Source organism: Glossina fuscipes, unplaced genomic scaffold (assembly GCF_014805625.2).
Source record: "Glossina fuscipes isolate IAEA_lab_2018 unplaced genomic scaffold, Yale_Gfus_2 28, whole genome shotgun sequence".
NCBI classification, from domain to species: Eukaryota; Metazoa; Arthropoda; class Insecta; order Diptera; family Glossinidae; genus Glossina; species Glossina fuscipes.
In genome coordinates, this window is record NW_023998423.1 from 15,273,294 (window position 1) to 15,297,254 (window position 23,961).

At 34.3% G+C, this 23,961-nt stretch overlaps 1 protein-coding gene across 3 annotated transcripts in view; it reads right to left on the bottom strand.

Moving 5' to 3' along the window:
* Positions 1–12,802: 12,802 nt before the first annotated feature.
* LOC119636222 (nephrin) overlaps positions 12,803–23,961 on the bottom strand; it is a 44,466-nt gene continuing 33,307 nt past the window's right edge. The window contains exons 2-14 of one of the 3 annotated variants that reach the window (XM_038031475.1): positions 16,897–17,385; positions 16,663–16,836; positions 16,439–16,592; positions 16,232–16,368; positions 15,797–16,099; positions 15,426–15,716; positions 15,051–15,353; positions 14,701–14,985; positions 14,359–14,640; positions 13,715–14,302; positions 13,446–13,657; positions 12,987–13,370; positions 12,803–12,928 (exon numbers count right to left, since the gene is read on the bottom strand). In XM_038031475.1, coding sequence (XP_037887403.1) covers positions 12,920–12,928; positions 12,987–13,370; positions 13,446–13,657; positions 13,715–14,302; positions 14,359–14,640; positions 14,701–14,985; positions 15,051–15,353; positions 15,426–15,716; positions 15,797–16,099; positions 16,232–16,368; positions 16,439–16,592; positions 16,663–16,836; positions 16,897–17,385 — 3,611 coding nt within the window. In that variant the 3' untranslated portion in view covers positions 12,803–12,919. The other 2 variants (XM_038031476.1, XM_038031474.1) reach the window with 2 other exon arrangements.

Consider the following 23,961-nt stretch of genomic DNA (forward strand, 5'->3'; position numbering starts at 1 on the left):
ACATTTATAAAACAACTTTTCAGGATAAGTTGTTATATGGGAAATGATCGAAAAAGTGGTCCGATCCCAATTATTTTCAATTGCTTTCATTCTCGGGGCAAGGTATCTCGTTATACCAAGTTTCATCAAAGTATCTCAACAATTGCGACTTGTAAGTTGAATACGAGAAAACAGGACAGACAGACGGACGGATGTGCTTAGATCGACTCAGAACAATTTTTTGTATAATATAATAAAAATTGGGTTTCTCTCAAGCCCCTCTGGGTGTTCAATACATCTTCATATACCACAACTTTTGTAGGGTGTAATGAAAGAATTGTTTACAAAAACTATATCTTCGGCCAAGCCGGACTTTCTGAATTAAACAAATCATATATTATCGGAATTCGGTTTATTAAAATAAAAAACGAGTTATGTTTACATAAAGTGTTTATGTAAATACTTTGGGAAAGTTAAACTAACGCATTGAGTTAGTTAAAGGCACTAAGAATATTTCATTGATTCTAATTTGTTTTAAAAGCAATTTTCTGACTTAGCCCGAGAATACCGTTAACAACTTCTCAAGAATCTGGCGTTAACGCATTTGGTAGGTAAAGTTGTACGTACCACAAAGAAATTAAAATCAAATTCTGGACGTTCCAAACGAAAGCAGCTAACTCTTAAACTATGCGCTGATTGCTATCACTATTATTGCACTCTAAGACAGGCAGTGCTAATAATACGGTCTTTACCGAGTTGCAGCAACTTTATATTCCTTAGAAGCTTTGAAGTGAAAAAAACTTTTGAAGGTGCTCTATATACCAAGGAAAAAAAATCAACATGTAAGCCATATTTTCGGACGCAGATTATTTTGTAAAATAGCACTGTTTGTTGATGAATGCGAATGGAATCTAATCAGCAAATCACCAAAAAACTTTTAGATGCAAGATTTTGCAAAAAACATAGGCGTAAGACCGAATTTTTGCAAATCCCTTTTTCCCAACTGACTTTTTGCCATCATGGATTTGCTCTAGCAACTCCAAAAACCAACCAGATCGGCATAAACATTGCAAATTACCGCAATACTGCTAGAGTGCTTCTGCAAATAGGAATTTGTACGCACAGAAAACTTTATAAAGTTCGGCTTCTTCGTTAGGCTTATAAGACCAAGGACAAAGACTTTAAAGGGGGAAGCCAGTGTAACAGTGTCAAGAAAGCATTCTCTCGACAATTTTGATAGGATAGAAAGAAAATTATAGGAACAATAATAATAATATTCGAAAATGTTGTTGAGCATATCTTTACGTATTCAGCTAAATCGTTATTTTTCAAAAATATTGAAAAATGGTCACAGCAAAGCCATTCTGGTGAGGCATGCTTAATAGGATAAAAATTTATCTCACGCTACTTCAATTAATACATTTGTGCATATAAGGACTTTTCAAAACAAGACCTTATATTCTAAGTGATCGAAAAGGTGGTCCGATCCTATCTATTTTCAATAGCGTTCATCCTTTTGCCAAAATATATAGGTTTAACAAACTTCTCTACAATATCTCAAAAATTGTATCCTATAGGTTAAACACAAGCAACCAAAACAGACAGATGGACAGATGAGCTTAGAACGATTCAGAATATGATTATACGTCCCAAGTGGGATAGCAAAATGAAAATTTTTGGAATTACACTGCTGGCCCTTTCAAGAATCGTCTTTTGAGAAAACCGCCTTCTAAATTATGACACGTGTAATAGATTTTTTGTTATTTTTTCTCATTAGCTTATGATTGCATCAGCCTTTAAATGTGCCCATATTCAATCTCACTCTCCCCCCTCGAACATTTTGAGCCCGAAAGAGTTTTTTTCGCCGCATCCGAAGACAAAATGGCACATGTTACACTTTAGGAGCTGCGAAGTGATGCAGCAAGCGGAAACGGAATGTACAATTCGATAACCGAATTTATGTAGTCTATAATTAAGGCGAAAAAGTTTTTGCCAAAATGTTAACTTGTTTGCAGTGGCGCTAATAGCTTTCGCGTCGCTTTCAGCTTCATATATACTTGACGGTGATCTTGATAATTACTATAGCAACATATTTTTGATTGGAAATGAATACAATATATCTTATATCAATACTTCTTATATACACATTTGTGTGTGTGTAAATAGCAATCTACATTTATAGATAGCAGGTCGGGGAAGTTATAAATCAGTATGCAAAATATTACGCTGTAACTTCACAGCAGAGTCCATTGCAGGCAGTCTTAGTGCTTATGAAAAAACACAAACTTTTAAAGAGCATTTTTTTTTTTTGTGATGAGTTCTACTGGATTTCTTCTAGAAAGTCCATTTGTTAGCACATCTTAGGCCAATGAAAAAGAGATTCCGCGTTTCTCCACCCTCAGGCACAGATATTCATATTCGAAATAAGATAGAGACTAGTCCACTTGCCCACGTGATGTGCACATAGTGTCCGTTCATTTCCGTTCGCAGCCTTCGTCTTTGCAAGAACCTATCTACTAAGCTGTTTCGAACGTCCACTATCTTTATCTTGGAAATCGGAAAAAAGCAAAAAATGAAATCTATCTATGTATATAACAAGGTCCGGTGGACCACGCCAAGTTCTTTCCACTCTTTTTTAATTTTAAGATCAAAGGTGTTCTCACTTTTTGATAAACTACGGTCGTATACCTCGAAAGACTTGATTCACTATCAACAAACACTTGCTTTTAATATTTTTGCACATTTTAACACAACATCTTAATTCTTCTCTTCTCACAGACGGATAGACGGATGTACCTTATAAGCTCTCTAAAGATTCCTTCTAGGTCTTTCAAATATGTTAACAAAATGAATATTCCACCACCCTTGAGAAGTGGATGTAAAAAAATGTACTTTAGGGTTCGTCCACTTGGCGGTCGGAGTTCTGTCTTAGGACCAGCGAGAAAAAGTGAACTAGGAAACTGGATCTTTGCAAACATGTCCTTAGCTAATGACCGCAGACTTTGAATATGAACAAATGTTCGCGGTAACGCCTTCAACAGCCAACTAACTATAACGTTCGCCAGGCTGTTGCTATCTGTAGAGCTACACTCTTGTAGTTCGAATGGGAAGTTCTGCCGGCTTCTGATTAACACTTTATCAGAATGGGAAGTTATGCCGGCTTCTGATTAACACTTTATCAGATCGATGCAGCATCACTTGGCTGGGATGCGGTTTCAAAATGTTAAAGAAGCGCCGCGATTATCCGATAATTGGATAATTGGCTGCCAAACTAATATCTTTCAAATGGAACGAAGTTGTAGAGAATAATGGAAAATGTTTTGATTAATATATATTGTACCAATTTCTTTTAATAAGTGCCGCTCGCAATTGAAAAAATTATGAAAATACGTACAAGCACTTAATATGTCGCCTATAATTGGGCGAGATAGAAGCGTGTATCCCAAATACCAACATCAACCAGCAAAAATTTGAACAGAACACTTGTAAGCACCTATGATTATGTTGATACTTTAAAAGCAGAAAGCAATAAAAATTTCTTTAGAAATTCATTCTCTTGAAATAGTTATATAGAAATAAAAACAAAAACTCTTTGGAAAGAAAACAATACTCTCCTCCACAGTACAGACCCCTTTGCTGAGCTAGAACATTGGCTTTTGTAAAGATTTTTCTTCTTTTAGACAAAACAGGTCAGTAAAATGGAAGAATCAAATAATGCAATGCAATCCTTGCTTCATATTCATAACTCGCGTTATGCAAAACTGAAGATACAATAACCTACAGCGGTTTTTATTCGTCAAAAGCAACCAACGGAATGCTTTATTTTACCTAACAAGAAATACATTTGCATTTTGACCTATTTTTATACTTATAGGATACTGTGTTGTTCCGTTAGCAGAATAACGCCTCCTTTTCTTTTTGCACATTTTTCGTAGTTCAGATAAATTAGAACTAATACGATTAGTCGAGGTCCAAAAACTTATTATATCGTAAGGAAAGTGGAAGCTTTTTTCATTCGTGTACACATGTAAAGAGCGATTAAGATTTTTGAATACGGCCATGCTCGAAAAATGTCGCTTAACGCTTGAAAATCAAGGCTTAAACGCTGGAAGGTGCTATCTTAATAAAGACGACTCACCTATAGGCCCTTGTGATTAGAACTTTTTTGGATTTTTACAAAACAATCTAAATATAGCTGGAATTTTTTCCTTGCTGCGATAACCTAAAGTGAGAAGCCTTGATCGCAAAAAAGATCACATGAATTGCTCGAAAAGTGAGATAAAATTATAGACAGGCATGGAAAATATTTTAAATAAAATATTCTTTCGCGTAGGAACTCAATATTCGTTCTACTGAGATGACAGAAAATTATAAGAGCAATAATAAGACAGGCTGGTTCAGTTTTAGTTATTAGGCCCTACATCACTTTATGTGTATTAAGCTTGTGAATATATATAAAATACTCAGAAAAACTTAATAAACACATATATTTTAGTGTATCGGTCTGAGCTTGTCTGTCTGTCAGCCTGCCTGTACATCGGATGTCTGTCTATGTTTTATTTAACTTACACATCCCAATTTTCAGGATATATCCATGAAATGATGTGAACTGTCATGTTTTTGCTTAAGGGCGTGGATTGGACTATACCATTGAAAAATCGTTGAATAATAGTGTTTCGGTATTCTAGGTTGATGTGAAAAATTTGGACCAGATGGAAAAATTTTTTGATTCCGCTCTTATATAGACCTTCTTACGAGAACTTCATGTGGTAAAAATTTTAGCAATTGGCCTTAACGAACTTGGATCGTGTAGGTCTATTTTTTCGATCCCGTCTCATATTAGATTTCTCATAAAAAATAAGCCTTTATATAGTAAAAATATGGAATTTTTGAACATTTGGATTGAAAATTATTTCATCAGAGTAGTTTGATATAAAACCTCTCTGTATCAAATTTCGATCAAGTAGTTGTACTTCTGGAGCAGCATCTTTCTCATGAAAAATAAACCCTTCTATGGGGATAATTGTTAATATTTTATGATAAAAATTGGTCCATAATAATAATTTGACATAGAAATTAACCTTACCGAACTCGGACCAAATAGATCTGCTTTTTAGAGGCCGTGAAATTTAAGAGATCTTATGAAAAGTAAGTAATCATAAGGCAACGAATCCTAGTTTGTGAAAAATAATAAAATCGTCTACAAATGAGTTAAGATTGCCAAACTTGGATCATGCCGATTGATGACTTGGACATCCCATATGGGGGTATAAGTCTAACTTTAAAAGAAAATAAACTATAATTTTTAGTGTAGCATTACTGTATATGATGACGTGGTGTAGAGGATTTAATAGTTGGCTTTATCCTAGCTTAACCTTTTTGCTTGTTTTTAAAATAATTAAACCTGCTTGATTGCAACTAACTGGAAAGTACTGTAGTGAGCATATATAACAACATTTGATTTTTTAATTAAAAAAAAAAAAAGAAAACAAAATTGATAAATCAATTATAAATTCAATTAAACTCCTGCTCTTTACCAGTTCCGAAGGGATACTATCTTCCTATCCATCTTTTCGTTTCTTTATAGCGACAATAAATTTATGGATGAAAGCTATAATGTAATAGTTTCGAAAGATTTCATTAAGTCATTATGTAAGCATTAAATATTTAATGAAACATACATAAGTGAATGTGATGAAAAGACAATTCAAGACCGTAGAATACAGAAGTTAAATTAAATTAGGGTCTTCTGCCTAACGGTCCAACTGAAAACATTTGAGTTGATGAGAATGTTCACATCATTAGAAGTAGTTTCGTAAGAATAAAATTTTTTTTTTATTTATTTTTTTTTTTTTATGCATATATTTATAGCTGTGAAGCCTTGACAAAAATGTCAATCATAAAGCTGCAAAGTTTTCATAAAATTGTCTCCATTGGCTTAAAGTATAAATGCCGCTCCACATGGTCTCCGAGTTTTCTCAATATATGTTGACTTTGATGGTGATTTTATTTTACAATTACAACATTTAAAAATTTATTATCATAATTTAAATGTTACATATTTCTGCAATGTTAACACATGTTGTTGTGGTTTAAAGAGACAGACAGAGAGACAGACATACAGATATACAGACAGATAGAAAAACAGTCCCACAATCATATACACATAGATGAGCATACACGCACACTCATATATATTTATCGAGAATACAAAAGCCACAAAAAAAGATAAAACGATATAACATTAATGCGTACACACGTATGTAGTTCCCTATATAAGTAACGTTATGTGTATGCTTTTACAGAAACAAGCAAATAGTCATAGTAATTAAACTTTTTTTTTTTTTTTTTTTTTATAAAAACACATTTGAGTTGTAAATGTGTATCTATAATATACGATTGTACATATGTATATAAGTATATGTATGTTACATATATATATATATGTACATATATATATTCGATCGCATTGTACAATCTACTATATAAACAACAATTGTTTACATTTGTTTGCTTGCAATGTAATGTCACATCATCATGAACTCATTAATGTCATAACTGACGAGTCAAAACTTATGTACAACTAACTATAAAGGCAAACAACACATCTCTCACCAATATCTCTCTATTTACGCTGTACGCTGGTGAAGCGGTAAGAATTGCTTATAAAAAGAATAAAGCAAAATTCATAATTAACAAAAATCTCTTTATGGTATTAAAAGTATATATATGTATATATGTATATATATATATATATATATATGCGAGAAAGTGTAAAAAAACTATTAAAGTAATTTACACAAAGTGAATATAGTATATTTCTTTCCTCAACTATTTTTTCACCAGAGCATCATCCAGCCAAAGGTATCCTCAATTTTATGCCCATGTCCGCCTACCAACCTACAGCAAACCGCACTCACTAGCCTACTCTTAAAAAGTAAATCAGTCAAGTGTAATGGTTAACAGAATGAATGATGAATAGAAAGAAGCTAAAGAATTGCAAAAACGGAGAGAAACAAATAAAAAAAAAAAAGAAGAAGAAAGATAGAGGAAAAGAGAAAGAAAGAGTTGAAAACGAAACAAGTATAACAGCAGCCATCACAAGTTTTATTTTCAATAGCATGGGAATCATCAGGCATCGCATAATTAATTCCCACGAATATATTATTTGTACACAACATCCACTTATCAACTCATACTTATAGGCATATATCCACATACACACACACACACACACATATACACACACACACAAACGAACAGACGTATACATGCTGTTACATATCACTCCATGCACTTGTTCTGCTTGGAAATGTATGTGGCATAAGAGAAGTCGAATAATAAATATGTATATTCACGTTTTAAGCAAAAAAAAAAAAAAAAAAATGAAAAAAACAGCAACGCAAAAAGCTTAACTTATAGCTGTATAGATGCAGTAGTAGCAGCAACAGCAGCAGCAGTTATCTTGCAGTTACTTGAGACATAACGCCAACCATTTACTAAGGTAGCGTATAAATCCACCAAGAAGGGTCTATTTTTTATTTATTTATTTATTTTTTTTTTTTTTGTTAGTATTTTTTCTACGCTAGTCATATACTTGAGTTGTCGCAAGATACGCTGACAACAGGAGTTGTATCGCTACCATTAAATCTGACAGACAATAAAGTGCGAAAGTGTTTACCATAGAACACATATATGTTTGTAAGAAACGTTTCTGCTCAAGACTCATACACATTACAAGTCGTCATCATTATAGACGCATTTACATATAAATTCAGTTCTGGCATCATCGTCTTTGTTGCGCCACTTTAATATGTGCGTATGTCGGTGTTGCATTTGTGTGAATGTGTGCGTGTGTGTGTATGTCTGTGCGTCGATAAATGCAAACATTTACGTATACTTTGTGTTTGTTGTTTGCCCAATTTGCAACAAGCAGCTTAATTCTTCATTTTCTGTTCATTTTGGTGCTTTTTTTTTTGGTTTCATTCATATATTATGTTATATACGTGTGTGTGATGCTTTTACTATAATTATATTTTTATTTAACTCCAGAAAGTATGACATATGTTGGGATTTGTTATTGCGTTCTTTTTTTTTTTTGTTTTTTTTTTTTCTTTACAGTAATGCCGAAAGATCTATCTCATCTCCCTTAAAAAAGTTTTAAAATACAGCTAAACATTTTATAAAGCGGAATGAGAATAGCCCTGCATCGCAAGAACGTTTTATTCTATGGCATGATTTCAAGCTCAATTAGTTTATCTTTCATGCTAAGTATTATGAAGGTAGCTGCAATTTCAACGATTGATTGACGATCTTTTCACCATCTTCCGATTGTAACATTTTCTTGCTCTCATTGAGTGTTTCTACTTGCTTCCTTGATATTATATTATTCTCCGCCCAACATAGATATGATATGTTCTTTGCACTTTTCTTACTCGAAAATAAATGTTGGAATGCGTTAATATCAATCATATTGATGTACAATGCAATTGAACGCATTATATATCAAAATATCCGCCATTTTAAAAAAATTTATCCTAACGCCAAGCCATTTACTAGCTTTTATATTAAACAACAGAATACTAAGCAAAAAAATTTAAAAAAAGTAAGAAATGTAAATAACGGTATTCTCAGATCTCTTGCGATATATAAAGCATTATTTCGGACAAAGCAAGTAACATATTTGATATAGATTTGCTTTTCAGTTAGTAACAAACAATTCTTTTATATCTTACACCACATGCATTATAAGCATGTAGTAAGTTTGTACGGATGTATACAAAACGCAGCAGATCTGCAGATCTAAAATACTGATCGATTCACAATAACCTTCTGAAACGATTAAAGCTTGTCCATCCGTCTACCCGCGTAATTTTCTTGTGTCGATCCATAGGCCATAATTTTTAATAAAGTATAGTATAAGGAAGTGCTTTGTCCGAAAGATGCAATTGATGCAATTTGTTCGAATCGGACCACTTTTTCGATTCATATTTTCCATCCTTCGCAGCTTTTTTTTTAAAATCCTTACATGAATAACTGTAGGTTGTTGCACGCACGGTATTCAATAGTGAGCTCTGACCCACTATAGAATTTTCACTCGTTTGGTTTTAACTTGCGTAGAATAGTTTAATACGCTGAGTAAAACTATTTTGAATATAAGAAACTACATTAGAAGACAGCCAACTGTGTTTGTGTTTGTTACACCCCACATTCTTCACTGCTCATTTTTTACTTAGCACTTGTTTTATACTCATTTAGGGATTTTTTAAATAAAACAAAAAAATTATTTTTTTTAATTATTTCAGCTTAACATGTTTCGCAAGTCAGTCCCTCTTTGCGCTGTTTACATTCTGGCGTTTACATATAATTTCGAGGAATTTCTTCTGAGTTGTGTCTAGCGACCCTTAAATCGATATTAAAACAACATTTGTTCTTAAGGTAACTATTCGAAAAAGCTGTAAACATCGTTCTCTTAAAAAACTTTTTGCGATTTAATTAAGTCTTTTGAAACGGCTGCAAAACTCCGACGCAATCAAAAAATGAATTAATTTAATGCAGTTAGTGTTTACTGGAAACTTGAGAAAACAAGAAATTAAAAAGTTGAACATACATATTAATAAATAAAGCCTGTTTACGAGATCAAGCTAATTAAGAGAGACAGTGCGGCAGGATCAGTTTACCAGTTCAACAGTTACAGAATGCAATTTATCTTGAAATTTTGCGAAATAATAGTTTTCACCCAGTCGTGATTTACATTGTGGTTTTCTTTGCTACCGGCCTCATTACGTTAATCTCCTCACACGACTTACCATCAGCCCTTATTCCAACCTTTATACCCCTACCGCAAAAAACTACTCTGTATAATTTTATCGTGTCTATCTCAACTGACCAATGACTAAAAAAAAAAGAGACATACGAAATACGTTAAGTCCCTGGATTAATAGAACTCTGCGGCACTGAGAGAGTGAGGTACTTTGTATATGGAAGAAGCCCTTTCTATGCCTGCCACTTCTACCGCTCTCACTACACATTTCGCTAACCTTCGATAGGCTTTCTCTATTTCTCGCGATTTTTCAACCGATCGTGCATGCGATTCTAGCAAACGTCCGGGTAACAGTTCGTCGGAAATATCTTCACGGCTCCGGAAGTTATAGATGAAAATATTAAAAATTCGAGTTTCTTTTTCAAGGTGATCGCAGTTTCTTCTATACCTTCTTCTATACTCATATGGACAGTCATCTTTTAATGTTCGGTATCGCAATGGATCAAGAAATTTTGTAAAAAATTTCCACTTCATTTAATCATTTTTGCGAATGTAGCAATTCCTTACATATGAGTCAAACTGACCCACTTTGAAAAAGGTGTATATCACTAACATCCCCAAAACTAGACGAGTTAGGGAAAAAATCGCTTGTAGATCTTTAAAAATCTTTTCTTGTTCACAAAAGTTTTAAATCCTTTATAACAAGTTCTCTGATATTTAAAAGAGATCAAATTGACCCATGCGGTAGTTTCGGCTTTAATAATATCATATCTAGCTGTGAATAATAAGACAAGGAGCATAAATTCCATAAATTTCCATTGCACTGAAAAATTTGTATGGAGAGAAATGACGATCGAGAGGACGATCGAGAAAAAGAGAAAGGAACGCTTTTAGTGATCAGCTCTTACAATATTGACATGCTTTTTGCGCTTGCGAAGCACTCCCTCTAAGAATCACAGACCAGTTATCCCTAGCGTATTGAATGTACAGAATGCTATATTAGGATATATAAGGTGCTCGTTGGAGAAAGACAAGTGCATCGTGGTAGGAGATGGCATGCATTAAGACGAAGAAGAAGGAGATACGCACAAGAACAAACTAAACGATTTAGCCGTCATACGTCCAAACACATTTAATTAATGATGGACTCATTAGGCCAACGATTATCTTAAGATTGTTGGCTTGTGCTTCCGGCACCGGCGGAAGTCCACTATTTAGCAGCTGTAACGCAATACCTGTTAAAGTAAATGTGATCCTTAATGAGCAAACGCTTTTAAATGGTAGCCAAGATATAATGCTGATTAGCTTTTAGTGCTTTGCATTATTTACTCAAACAACGAGTTTCTAACGCAACACATCTAATAGCAAATTTTTCGATAAGAAACCCTACACTTGTAAGAATCTCGTCCGTCGCACAGCCTATCAAACAATGTTAGGCATTGTAGCAAAGCGAACCTATGTCGATTATTGCAAGAGGATGATTGTAAGCCGTTGAAGATTCAATTGCCACTTTTTGCTTATAAGCGTTGCATTATAAGCGTAGCTTGTTTATTTCCTTAGTCATACTTACCATTATTATGGATGACTTTGATTGATCCGTAATTAATTCAAAAATTCAATTTAATTTAATTGAAATGCATTTTTTTTTTTTTTTTTTTTTTTTTTTATTCAGAAAAAGAAAATGAATGTACTTTTTTATATACATATATATACTAACGAAATTGCAAATTTCATATATAAATAATAAAAAATAAATGCACACAAATGCGAATGCAGTAATGAATGATTTATTCGCTTTCGCCTATGCGTGTGCGCGTTCTGTACACAATAAAAAATAACCGGAATTAATCAACTAAGTCTACACAGACCTTTATGCTATGTATTTATGTATATAATGTAATCAAATATCTAAAATTGATGATGTATCGTCTGAACAGATACAATTGTATATACATAATTTATTGTCTGTCATTTTTTAAATTAACTTTACTTTAAAGAATGGGGCGGAAGAATTTTTTTAATTCATATCATTTAAACGAAATTTAAATAAATTGAAAGAAGTACCAGAATTTATAACAGTTACTCATATTATTAAAATGTTTGAATATTATATAGTACATCATAGGGATGTCTGCGTCAATGCTTAAGTATGCATATAAATACGATTGTAATATGTGATTACTTACTATTCTTTACTATGACGAGTTTAACAATTCGTATTTCCTTACACTTAAAATCTAATTTGTTTTAAAATTTTGTTTTAAATTAAAAAAAAAATAAAAAATTTCTAATGGACCTTAAAGGAAAGAAAATAATATCTATTATTAGAGGGAAAGATACGATAAAAAATGCTATGATTTAGAGACTTTATAACATACTTAACGATTGTTTTTAAGAGAGAATAATTAAATATACATAGATATACACATATATATATATATATGTATTTTTATATGTACCTATGTGTTCATTCTATAAGCTATAAAATAATGTGTATGCATGTATATATATATATAAAAAAAAAAAAAAAACTTCTGTATAATTATATAAATAAAACCTGCTCAAATGGTTTGTTGCTGTTCTACGTGACCCTACATGAGTGATGATGCAGATGAAGACGTTATTAATGATGGTGGGTAGGACGGCCCAACTGATAATTCAAAGCTATGTTTATATACAATGCGTTGCTAATTAAGGTGTTGCTTTACGATGTAATGGATAAAGTGCCTTATAGGCTACCCCTTGGTTTTCTCTCTATCGGACAGCATTTTTCCCTTATAATCGGCTTGTCTGCATAGCAGCCCAGACCACTTGAACAGGTGTCTTTTTTTTCTTTTTTTCTTTTTTTGTTTTTTTTTATTATCACAGCCTTAAAGCACAAACGTACTCTTTCAATATAAGCATAGATCAAAGGAGAAACTTTTCCAATATTTTCTCTTCCGGTCTGTTTAATTCTTCCTTTCTTTTGCTCACTTCTCGTTTGTACTTATTTAATTGATTTCGTTTACTTATTTTCTAAGAAAATTTAAATTTTCCGTTTTTTTTTTTTTTTTTGTTCTTTTCTTTTCTTTTCTTTTTGGATTTTTCATTTGAATGATTCATTCAGTCTATCCGGCAGTATAAGCTCTGTGTCATGCTAATATTGCTGGCCGTTGCTTAAGTTTAGTTTTCATTCATTTAGTAGGCCTAAAGAAGCCATTCTTTAATATCTAAGAAGATGGGTCTATTAAACTCGTATACTCACCACTGGTGGATACGAAATATACTTGTCACTCATATTGAAGTAAGAACCGTCTGGAGGTGGCGCCGGAGAAGGCGAAGAAATGTAACTGCCCTTAATAACCAATGACGATGCTGGAGATGGTGAGGGAATATAAATGCCATTCGACATAATCATATGATCATCTTTGGAACGTGCCGATTCGGGTATGCCGTTACGGCTGCTATGTCTTTTAGGATTGGGTAGGGTACGTGTAAAGTCTGGATTGCACGCATAAGGCGGTGTGCACATTGAACTCTCCTGATATTTAGGTGGATACGAAGTGGATTGTATAATATCAACATTTTCAACCAAATAAGTGGCAGTAGGTTGTTTCTGTACATCGGCCTGCAAAGCAGAAATGGGTAACTGTTTACAGTTTAAAACATTTTAGAATATAATTCTTAGAATTCTTTAAGAAAAAAAACATATAGCAAAGCCTACCTTATACACCGACTGATTGTCCTCTTTAGAATATGCATCATCGTTGGGTGCTTCTACTTCGTTTGCATTTTTATTTTGTCGTCTAATCACAAACCAAGCTACCAAAGCAGCATTCAGTATTAATAAAACCATCGCAGCCGATGTTATACCAATTATCATAAAATTAGGCATTTCATCCTTTTCATTTAATTCTGCTGATAAAGGTGTAGATCCTAAACGAATACAAATATATTCCCGTTTAGATGGACTCTTTGATTTGCAATATTTACCTTTTGCTAAAGTTAATTTGATATCAGGCAAGAATTTGCTGCCACCCGCTTCATTAGCAGACATTACAGAAAAGACATACGTACTGCCTGCCTTTAAACCATCAATGGTGACATTTAAGCTACCCGGCTTGCCATCGATGTACTTGTATTTGTCTTCATTGTATACTTTAAACCGTAAACGATAATAAACTGGCAGGCCACCGTCAAAGCCTGGTATCCAAGACAGATCTACCCCATTTTCTGTAACATTGTTTACCAACAATTCGAGCGGAGTGTCTGGCCGCATAGGCTTAGAAAACTCCAACGTGGTACTAGCTTGACCATGTGCATTACGTGCCATACATTCATATTGGCCATAATCGTCATTTGACGTGTTTTCTATAACCAAAGTTGACTCATAGGTAAAGGCATCCAATCTACGATCTATAGCTTTGAATTTATTTCGGCGCATCTTTAAATCCTTGCCCTGACGGCGCCAAATAAAATTAGGTTGAGGTGCTGCCAAAGCTCTACAAGTCAATCGTGTCCGTTCACCTAAACGTCCGGCGAATCGGGTATACGACGGAGAGTGATCAAGTTCGGGGGCGGCTGCAAAAAGACACAAATTCAACCTATCTTTCATGGCTTTTTAATCTTCAGCTTACATTGGACTATAAGTAAGACCTCTTTCTGTGCCGGCGGACCTCTTCGGTTATTCACTACACAAGTAAAGTTGCCAATATCTGATTTTTGAACATTGCTTATGTGCAAATACGACGTTCCATTGTCGTAAGTGGTGGTAGTCCGACCATTCAAGTCATAGCCACTTCGCAGCCAAGTGACATGTTCGGAGGACAAAGGTCGAGCCATAATACTGCAAGCTAGAACTGCATCTTCGCCAGGCACGAAACTTGCACCCTCAGACACTGATTCTATATGAGGGGGATCTGCAAAAACACATCTCCATTTGATGGACAGTTGACATCGAATATCCGTTTTATACTTACATTCCACAACTAGCTGTACTTCCATGATGGTAGTGCCTTGGGAATTCATGGCTTCACAAATATAACTGCCGGCATCATTTCGCGATATTCTACTTATATTAAGGACGGGCCCATCAGATGAAATACGTTGGCCTTGAATACCATTAGATAGAATAGGTAAACCATCTTTAGTCCACGTATAAGTCATAGCCATAGGATTTCCCGAAGCATGTAATTCTATATGCAAAGGTTCGCCTTCAATTCCCACATAAGTATTGGTTTGAGTGTTATCGAATTTCGGGGGATCTAAAAACAAAATATTTATCAGTTTCATAAGTATTGGCTGGCATTGCATGTAAGTGGGAACCTACATAAAATATCCAAGCTAATGGTTTCATGAACACTGCGCTGCAAGATTTCATTATTGCTCTGGCAAGTGTATACTATACCGTCCAAATCTTGAGTTATGTTCACATATATTTCCAAGGTGGTTACGGAACCACCCCATAATCCTGGCTTATTCGAAAGATTTACCCCTTCCACCGGTATACCATCCTTCCACCAAGACACCTTGGCTGGGGGATTGCTTGAACTAGAGTCACAAATCAACTTGGCTCTTGTACCAGGAACCAAATTTTTCGGCTCTACTGTGATTTTAACTGTCTCCGGAGGAACTATTAAATTACGAAAAAGAAAAAACTAAGACTAAGATTCTCAGTGTCCATAACCGTCATTGTTCAACTTACAATGTATGCTTAACGTTTTTGTAGCAAACAATGGTATCTCAATAGCTGAACTTTGTATCTCACATTTGTAAATGGCGTTATTGTCTGACGCATTAACCAGTATAGTAAGCTCCGAGGTTATTTTAGAATCTTGCACTTTAGACATTGTATTCAATTTTTTGTCATTCTTATACCAAGTTAAATTTGGTGGAGGATTGCCACCCAACGAAGAGCATTGCAACTTTTTAACTGAACCCGAAATGATGACATCACCGTCATTATAGCCCGTCAATAAGGGTGGCGATGGGGGATCTTAAATTAGTTAAGAAAACCAAAAGGGGGAAAATTGACATACTTTGACGTCAGCATATCTTTTATGCGAAATAACTTACATAGCACATGCACACTATGCGAACCAACAATATTTTGCGTTAATTCTACATTAAGAGCATGACAAACAGCCACAAACGTACGACTATTTGTATCTATGTTTATGGAAACGTTCGACGAACTAATCCAACCGCCGCCAGTTGCTGAACGCAATGTTTTATATGTGTTGTTACCTAACGGGCGACCATTTAAAGACCAGCTAATGCGTGCTGCTGGATTAGACGGTGCCGTAAGACAAGTTAACTGCACTACATCGCCCACTTTAGCCTCCGTGGCTCCATTTATAGTGACTTCCTTGGGGGCAACTATGAAAGAGAACAGAATTAAAAGGAAAATAACAATTAAGTACCAAGCTATAACTTGAGACATTTTATTTGCGGTGCAATAAAACTAAGACTGAAAAGGAGGAGAGAATATTCTTATTCCTTGCAACTTACATAAAACAGTTAAATTAACTTCAGTCTTAAAGGCAGTGTTAGAGAGTATATTTTTAGCTTCGCAAACTAAATTCGCACCGTCATCTTGTTCTTCAGCTACAAAACTGTAAACATTCTCCGACAGACGACCTGAAGTTCTGTAAATAAATAAATTTAAAAGGTATAAATAAAAGCAAAGAAACAACCCTTGAAAATATTGTAACTTACCGTTGAGGTGAACTAATAGGTAACCCATTCTTATACCAAATTAATTGAGCGGGAGGATTGCCACCCCTACTGCGGCATGAAATTTTTACATTTTGTCCTCGTCTTAATGTCTCCCCTTGACTGTAGCCCTCAAAAAATGGTGTACCAGGAGGATCTATATATACGTATATGGCAAGGTCGCAATAAATTAACCTGATGGTATATATGTTTGCCCAATTACTTACACAAAACCGATAGTTGTACTGTAGAACGCATGGGTACATCGGGTGGTAAGGCCTTGTGTTTGGCTTCGCATGAAAAGTCTTTATAATCATCATCGGCAGTCGGTTGTAAAGTTATAGTAGAAATTGTAGTAAAACGTTTCGCAGATGTTTCGGTCACCTCAACACGTGCTTGAACTAAGCGTATGTCACTGTCAAAGCAATATTCTTTAAAAGCTTAAATGTTAATTTACTTACTTGCAACTAAAGGTGTGTTGTCGCGATTCCAAAGTAATTCAGCTGCAGGATTAGCATTCTGTGCAATGCATTTAAGCGTCAAATTTTGTTTTTCTATTATTTCGACTTTGGCATTTTGCGCGTAACCATCAATAGCTATAGAACTAGGAGCAGCGACTATGCTTAACTTGGCGTTGGCTCGAATAGCAGGATTGCCTGCAGCTGGTCCCACTTGACACTGATATTCCGCATCGTCTTCAAGTGAAGCATTTTTAATTTGCAAATTGTAGATACCGTTCGCAGCATCCACCAGAACCGAGTATCGGGGGAAGCCATGTATAACCGCGGAAAAGCCCAAAGCAAAACCATCTTTTGTCCACTGAACCTGACCGGCACGATTTGCGACCTCACAGCGTAATAGCGTGTCGGTGCCTTCCAGTATTTGCAAATCGTGCGGAGTCACACGAAATTTCTGCACTGGAGGAGATTGCGAAGCACATAAGCTAAAGCCTAAAATGAAATGAAAAATAATCAAATGCGATGATCAACACCTTAGGCGTTACAGCGCCTACTTAAGATTATATGAATCTTACTTTAATTTTCAGTGAAATAATTTACACACTTTTCACAAGTAACATTGTTCGTTATTAAAGGCCTTGAGGGACAGTGATGATGCCAACAATAAAAGATGAGAAACAGTAAGACTTCATTTCATGCAGACGACGATTGCATTAAGTCTGATCAAAGGCAACTAAAGCGCAAATTTGAAACAAGTTTATCTTTCAACTGAAAACTACCGAAGGTCGCGTATTTAGAAAAGGTAATGAAGAGAATTATTAGGGTTTGGAAATTTTTTTTTTCAAAATTTTCTCTTTCAGCTTGGCAAGGAATTAGATATCGCTACAATGTGGATGCTATAGGCATAAAATATCTTCTGTTTCGGTGTCGAAACCCAATCGAAAGTCTGTTCTCGCTATTTCCTTTAACATAAAAGGAAATCAATGCACACCTGGATTGAGTAGAAGCTGGTCCATGTTTCGAAAGTTGATCTTGCGTGTTTAAAATGCCAGTTACTCGGACCTATGGGCGGGACACATCTGCTTGTCATACAGGAACATTCATCTCACCTTAAGCAGAGTAAATACATACTAAGGAGAACTAATCGTTTTACAACTCTTTCAGCGATCAATGCAAATAATGGAGACTTTCGAAAAAGACATGGCTTTCATTCTCCTATTTTTGAGTCTATAGAAGCTCTTTCTAAAACATGATGTGATTTTCGCCAGGTGTGAAGAAATCACTTTCAAAAAGCGGTCCCGTTCAAGTTAGTTTTTTCAAGCGACTTAAATAGCTTAAGCCTTTCTTGCCATTCAGCCAGTCTTAGAGTGGAAACTTCAAATCTCGCACTAAGTCGCACAACATTCAAGCTTTCTTCTCAAATCTTAAAGAGCGTTAATATTTCCTGATCTCACAAGTGCTTTTGGACTAACTCCCTTACGTCTCTATGCTTACATTACAAAATCCCGCACTATTCCTTAATTGATATAAATACTAGAAGATAACCGGTCAGAGCAAATATTTAAGGAACCTCAAGTAACTAAAAATATCGATAAAGGAAATCGCTTGCTCCCTGCTTACTTAAACTTGCCTGCAGGATAAGCTTTATCTCGAAATGGAAATTAATGCAATAACAAAACAAAAACAAAAAATGAATGCCTAATATAAAGATGGAACTAAATATAAGTTCTATGAATTATTCAAATGAACATATGTACGCATACCTAGGTACATAAAAATGACATTTTATCACACTTAAGTATTAATTTGCCTGAAAACAAAGTACAGCAAAAACCAGTTTACTTACTGTCCACATGCCGTCAAACTCCTTCAAGTGTGACCATATACGAATATGTATGCATGTGCATACATATGAAACGTAAATACGAAAACGTAAGCTCTAAATAAGAACCAACAGAAAATTGAAAGAAGGGAAGAATACACTTAACTGGTTTCCTCTTCAATTCGATTCATTTCATTCATACATTAGTTGAAGCCATGTGCTTTATAAATAGCCTTTACCATAAAATCTGCACACAAATACATACTTATAACCATCCTTATGTCAGTATAGATATCGATGTGTGCCTTCAAATATGAGACAGCTAACAACTAACTACCACTATACGAAGATCAAGCAACCACAATTGTCCTTTATTGAACGTCATTAGCCACAAGAAACTCATATCGGAAGCCACAAGTTAAGTGAATACATTACAGTGCAGTGCAACACAGGTCAAATACAGGGTAAGAATTATATATCGAAAAACTTATGCCAGAGAATAAACATTTTGAAATTTGTTCTAGTTTCGTTTAAGAAAAACAAAAAAAACAAAAAGAACGAAAAACTATTTGCCAAACTCTCTGCTAAGTCATGTGGGTACACTTGCAGCTATAGAGATAGCATATGAAAAGTGAAAATGTCAAACTAGAAGAACATTTTTAGTCGGTCATAAAAAGCAAGTACAGCGCACAGGCATACGAAATGAAAATTTACGTAGACCTCCTTGGCAATAAAGGAAGCTTTACTTTTACTTACATACGCACATTCATGTCAATACCTTAAACAAACAAACAATTTTCTAAAGATCAAAAAAAAAAAAAGAGAAAAGAAAAAAATGCGAAACGAGTAAGAAAAACATAAAAAAAAAAAAAAAAAAAAAAAAAAAAAAACAAAAGGAAAGAAGGGCAAAAAAAGAAATAAAGGCATAAAAGAAAAAATAAAACTGGTTGTACATATGAATGAGTGAATGAACGACTGAATGAATGGTTAGTTGACCGAGTAGATGTTTGATAATGACACAACGGATGTCGCACTAATGGTCACTTTCATTTTATGAATATACACTTTTTGTTTTTTTGTTTTTTTTTTTTTTGCTTTTTTTTTTATATATATATACAGACAACAAACACATCTTAATAAACTTTCAAATATGTTTACATGTGCTTATGTGCGTTTATTTGTATATGTATATGTATATATGTAAGAATGCATTAACCGAACCGAACAATATCAAAAACGAACACGTACTAAATATTAACAGAAACTTAGTTAATGACTAAATGCTTTCATATATATTCATTGGGTAGAAGATGTGAACACAAAAAAAATAAAAAATGCCATCTCATCATTTTCTTTACGCAAGAGAGCTTAAGAACGATAGGTGCCCTTACCCACGTTTACTACTACTTATGTGGACATATATGTTTAATTCAGGTTTCATTAATAATGCAACAAAAAAAAAATAAAAAATAAAAAATAAAAAATAAAAAATAAATAACATAAATAAAAAACGAAACTATCAAATCTGCGGCTTTTTGAGAGGTAAGAATGACTGCGTTGTTATACAAACACAGCCTCAAGCTCGCATAAGCAATTGAATAGAGTAAAAAACCAATCAAAAAAAAAAAAAAAAACAAAAACACGAAAAACAGCAAAATTAACTTAAACTTGGTTAAGCTCTATGTGGCGGTTGCTCGCGCGCACGTATCCATCTAGTGCATAAATGTTGTATAAATTATACAGCATTTGCAGCAGCATTAAAAAACCAGTAACAACTTTAATAATATCAACAAATCGTAGAGAAACTAGTTTGACGCATCAACACCGGATATCCGGTCAATTCGGTTTTGACTAACGAAGGATTCGAATAGGTAGGCAAAAGCGAAAATTTAAATCAATTCGTCATTTGGTCTCGCTCGTCTTTCCTTATTATATATAATCGACACTCGACTGAAATTAGAAAAGATCAAGCAAGAAGATAAATGACTCCGTACGTACGTACGTACTCAGATGAATACATATATGTATATTTGCGATCCATATATGTATATTTAACGGTGACATTATTGTCAGAATAGCGAAATTGTTTTCTTGACAACCCAATACTAGAAGACTTAATAGAAGCTTACACACTTACGCTACGCACACAGGTATTGATAAAATTTAATTAAGCAAGCGCGACATTTTTTTATATATATATATATGCATACTTTTATGTATGCATAAAGGCATACTTGTATGAAACATTTGTTACGCATAGATTTATGCTTATGTCCATGGGTGTGCGTGTGTTTGTAGTTTATTAAAATTTTTTAAAACTTTTTAAACCCTTCGACGATCAATGAAATGGACCGAAACTTTTAATTAGATTAAATGAATTAAATTAACAAAAATTATTTAAATTTGAAAAAAACAAAAAAATGTTCCCAAGTTAACTTTAACCCTAGCTATCAATTGTGGTCTGTTACAACATTATTAATTCATTTAGGCGATATTCCCCTTTGTCTTATTTTCCATTTATTTTCTTCGTTATACAAACAGTCAATAATAAAAACGCTTACAACTCTTTGCCAGCATATGCTTTTAGATGAAACTTTGATCTTTAAATTATCGCATTCGTTCTTGTGACGCATGCAACCCTACTCGAGACAATTATTAAATTAAATTTTTGTTATTTCGTATTTTCGTATTTTTGGATTTTCGTGTTTTTATCAAAGGCTTTGTAATCGTATGCAAAGATGCTGTTATTAATTGTTCGAGGCAATTCTGTGGCAAATCCCTTTTCACATACTTTTCATCTTAATGTATCTAAATATTTAATATACTGATAAGCATATTTAAAGAGAAATCGATATTAATAATGGAAAATAATTTAAAAATTCTTCTCATAAATCTTTGGAAACTTAAATCTTTTTAAATTAACTGAAATAATTACTTAAGCTAACAAAGAGATTGCACCGCATCAGTAACAATGAATGACAACTCCCAACCTTCATGTGAAAGAATTAAAATTCGTCTTTTGAATAAATAGATTAATTAAAACATTTGAAGACACGACCTGCATTTCAAAAGTCCAGCACCCAGATATGTACCTAAAACAATGATAAAAAATATTTTAGCCGAAATATTGCTCGCTGCTAGCTATAAATTTTGAAAATTTTGTCTGTCCATACGTCAATTAGTCGTTTGTTTAAAACAAACCAGTCAGTCATCAGGCCCTTTCCCTACGATTTCGTAAGCATTGATGCGGTGCAAAGCAAATTCGTGTTCCACTACTGATCCAAACAAGTGACTATGGCAAAGATATGCTTTAGTGAGTAAAACGCATTGACTAGCAATCATTAGTTGAATGCTTCCAACCTATCACTAACTGCTGTAAGGATGGGTGAACGAATGTCAAGCAAAAATAAAATCTTGTATTGCCTTAGTTCATATATCTTCCGTTTTTTCAACTGTAAATGATTCAGGTCAATTAATTGCTTTCAGTAGCATTTCGTAATAACCACTGGACCAGACTTTAACAGCTGATAATAAACCATACACTTCTGGTCTCGTCAAACGCAGAATATTGTCTTTCGGTCAAAGCAATTCAGTTTCGCGGTCGATGTGAGCGGTGTGCCTGGATCCACGTACCGATTTTTGAACCTGGGATTCCCAAAATAAATCCAAATGCCATCAAGCCTTTCTTTTTCAGAGAAAACGAATGTCGGCGGGTATTTTTTGTATTGCGACTTGTATTGGTATCATAATTGGTTATTGCTGCCAGACGTCGAAGCTATAAAAAGAAGAACAACTTCAGGCATTTGTGTATATTGCACATACTACCCACAAACTCGGATTTCATAGTTACGTATGTAGTATGCAACCACTCCATGATTGATTAAATCTGTGATTTTCTTTTGAGAACATGCCAAGTACTTGCGGTTCGACCATAAACATCATACATAGGATTGTAAGTAACTTGGTAGTTGAAGCACCACCTCGAACAAATTGCTTATAAGGCGCGTTTATTAAACTAAGTTCATGTGAAAGAAAGAAAATCAATAAGTTAATTTGTGACATAAATGTCCCGCTGTGACCAATGTAGTGGATTCATCACGCGTTTAGACTGAGAAGGATTTCTCTGATTTCGAACATTACCTATATTTTCAGCTGAAATCAAGGAAAAACTCATGATTTCGTCTTAAGAAAAATAAGTAATAACAGTCAAGTCGCCTAGGCCGGTTATTAAATACCCTACATTACTTCACCTAACCTACTTTTCCATTTATTTTTGGGATAAAGAATCAAATGTTAAACCTTGTTTTTATGTAAAAGCATACTTTTCATGAGAGTCCTTTTATCGAAGCGGACCCAACTGACATGTTCCAAATTTGGTGAATTTAATTTTTTTCTCGTCATTGTTTTCTTATTTTCCTCGTAACGTGCCAACAGCTGGTCTCCGTCATATAAAGGCTTACTCTTCTTGTAATCCCTTATGTATGGGATGGGGACAAAAAATGCATCTACTTAGTCTAAATTTTGTGCACTTAACTTTTTTTTCAAAATGTTATCGTTTTTCAGCGTGAACAAGTTTTTCACATCAATACGCAAAAATATTACTACTTAGCGATTTTGGTCGAGATATATTTAAATGTGCAAATATATGCATTACAAGAAAAGTACTAAGTCTGTAAAAGCAGATCAATGGAAGGACAGACTTGCATAAATGGGCTCAGCATTTAATACTGATCAAAACTATGTACTCTGAAGATTCCTTCTGTGCCTTGCAGACCTGTTAACTAAATTAATACACATCCACCTTTCTTTAATGATGTACAAAAACGCCAATAGGACTCTATTTACAATCCTTCCGGATTACCACGGTGCTTACCTGTACAGACGACATGTCTTAAGTAGTCAATAGAAAGTTTTTTCTATTGCTTGCTTCGTTGTTGCAAAAGCAATAATAGATTTAGCATATTGTCGATGCCTAAGGATGCGGAAAAGACGTGATTATCTTTGAAACCCAACGCATGAAGTTGAATCTTTTGTGATCAGCACCCTATTGTGAGAAGATTATCGTTGAGAAACATGCAATTTCAAGGCTTGCGCTGGGGATGTGCGTCTTTTACTCGACAAAGAATTTTATTCTCTTTAAAAACATAAACCTTCTTTATGATCTGTGAAAAGCATTAGATGCGCAACTTTGCTCCTCCGCTTTTATTTCGACATGTGTAGCTTTGCTATAAGAAACTAGTTGTACG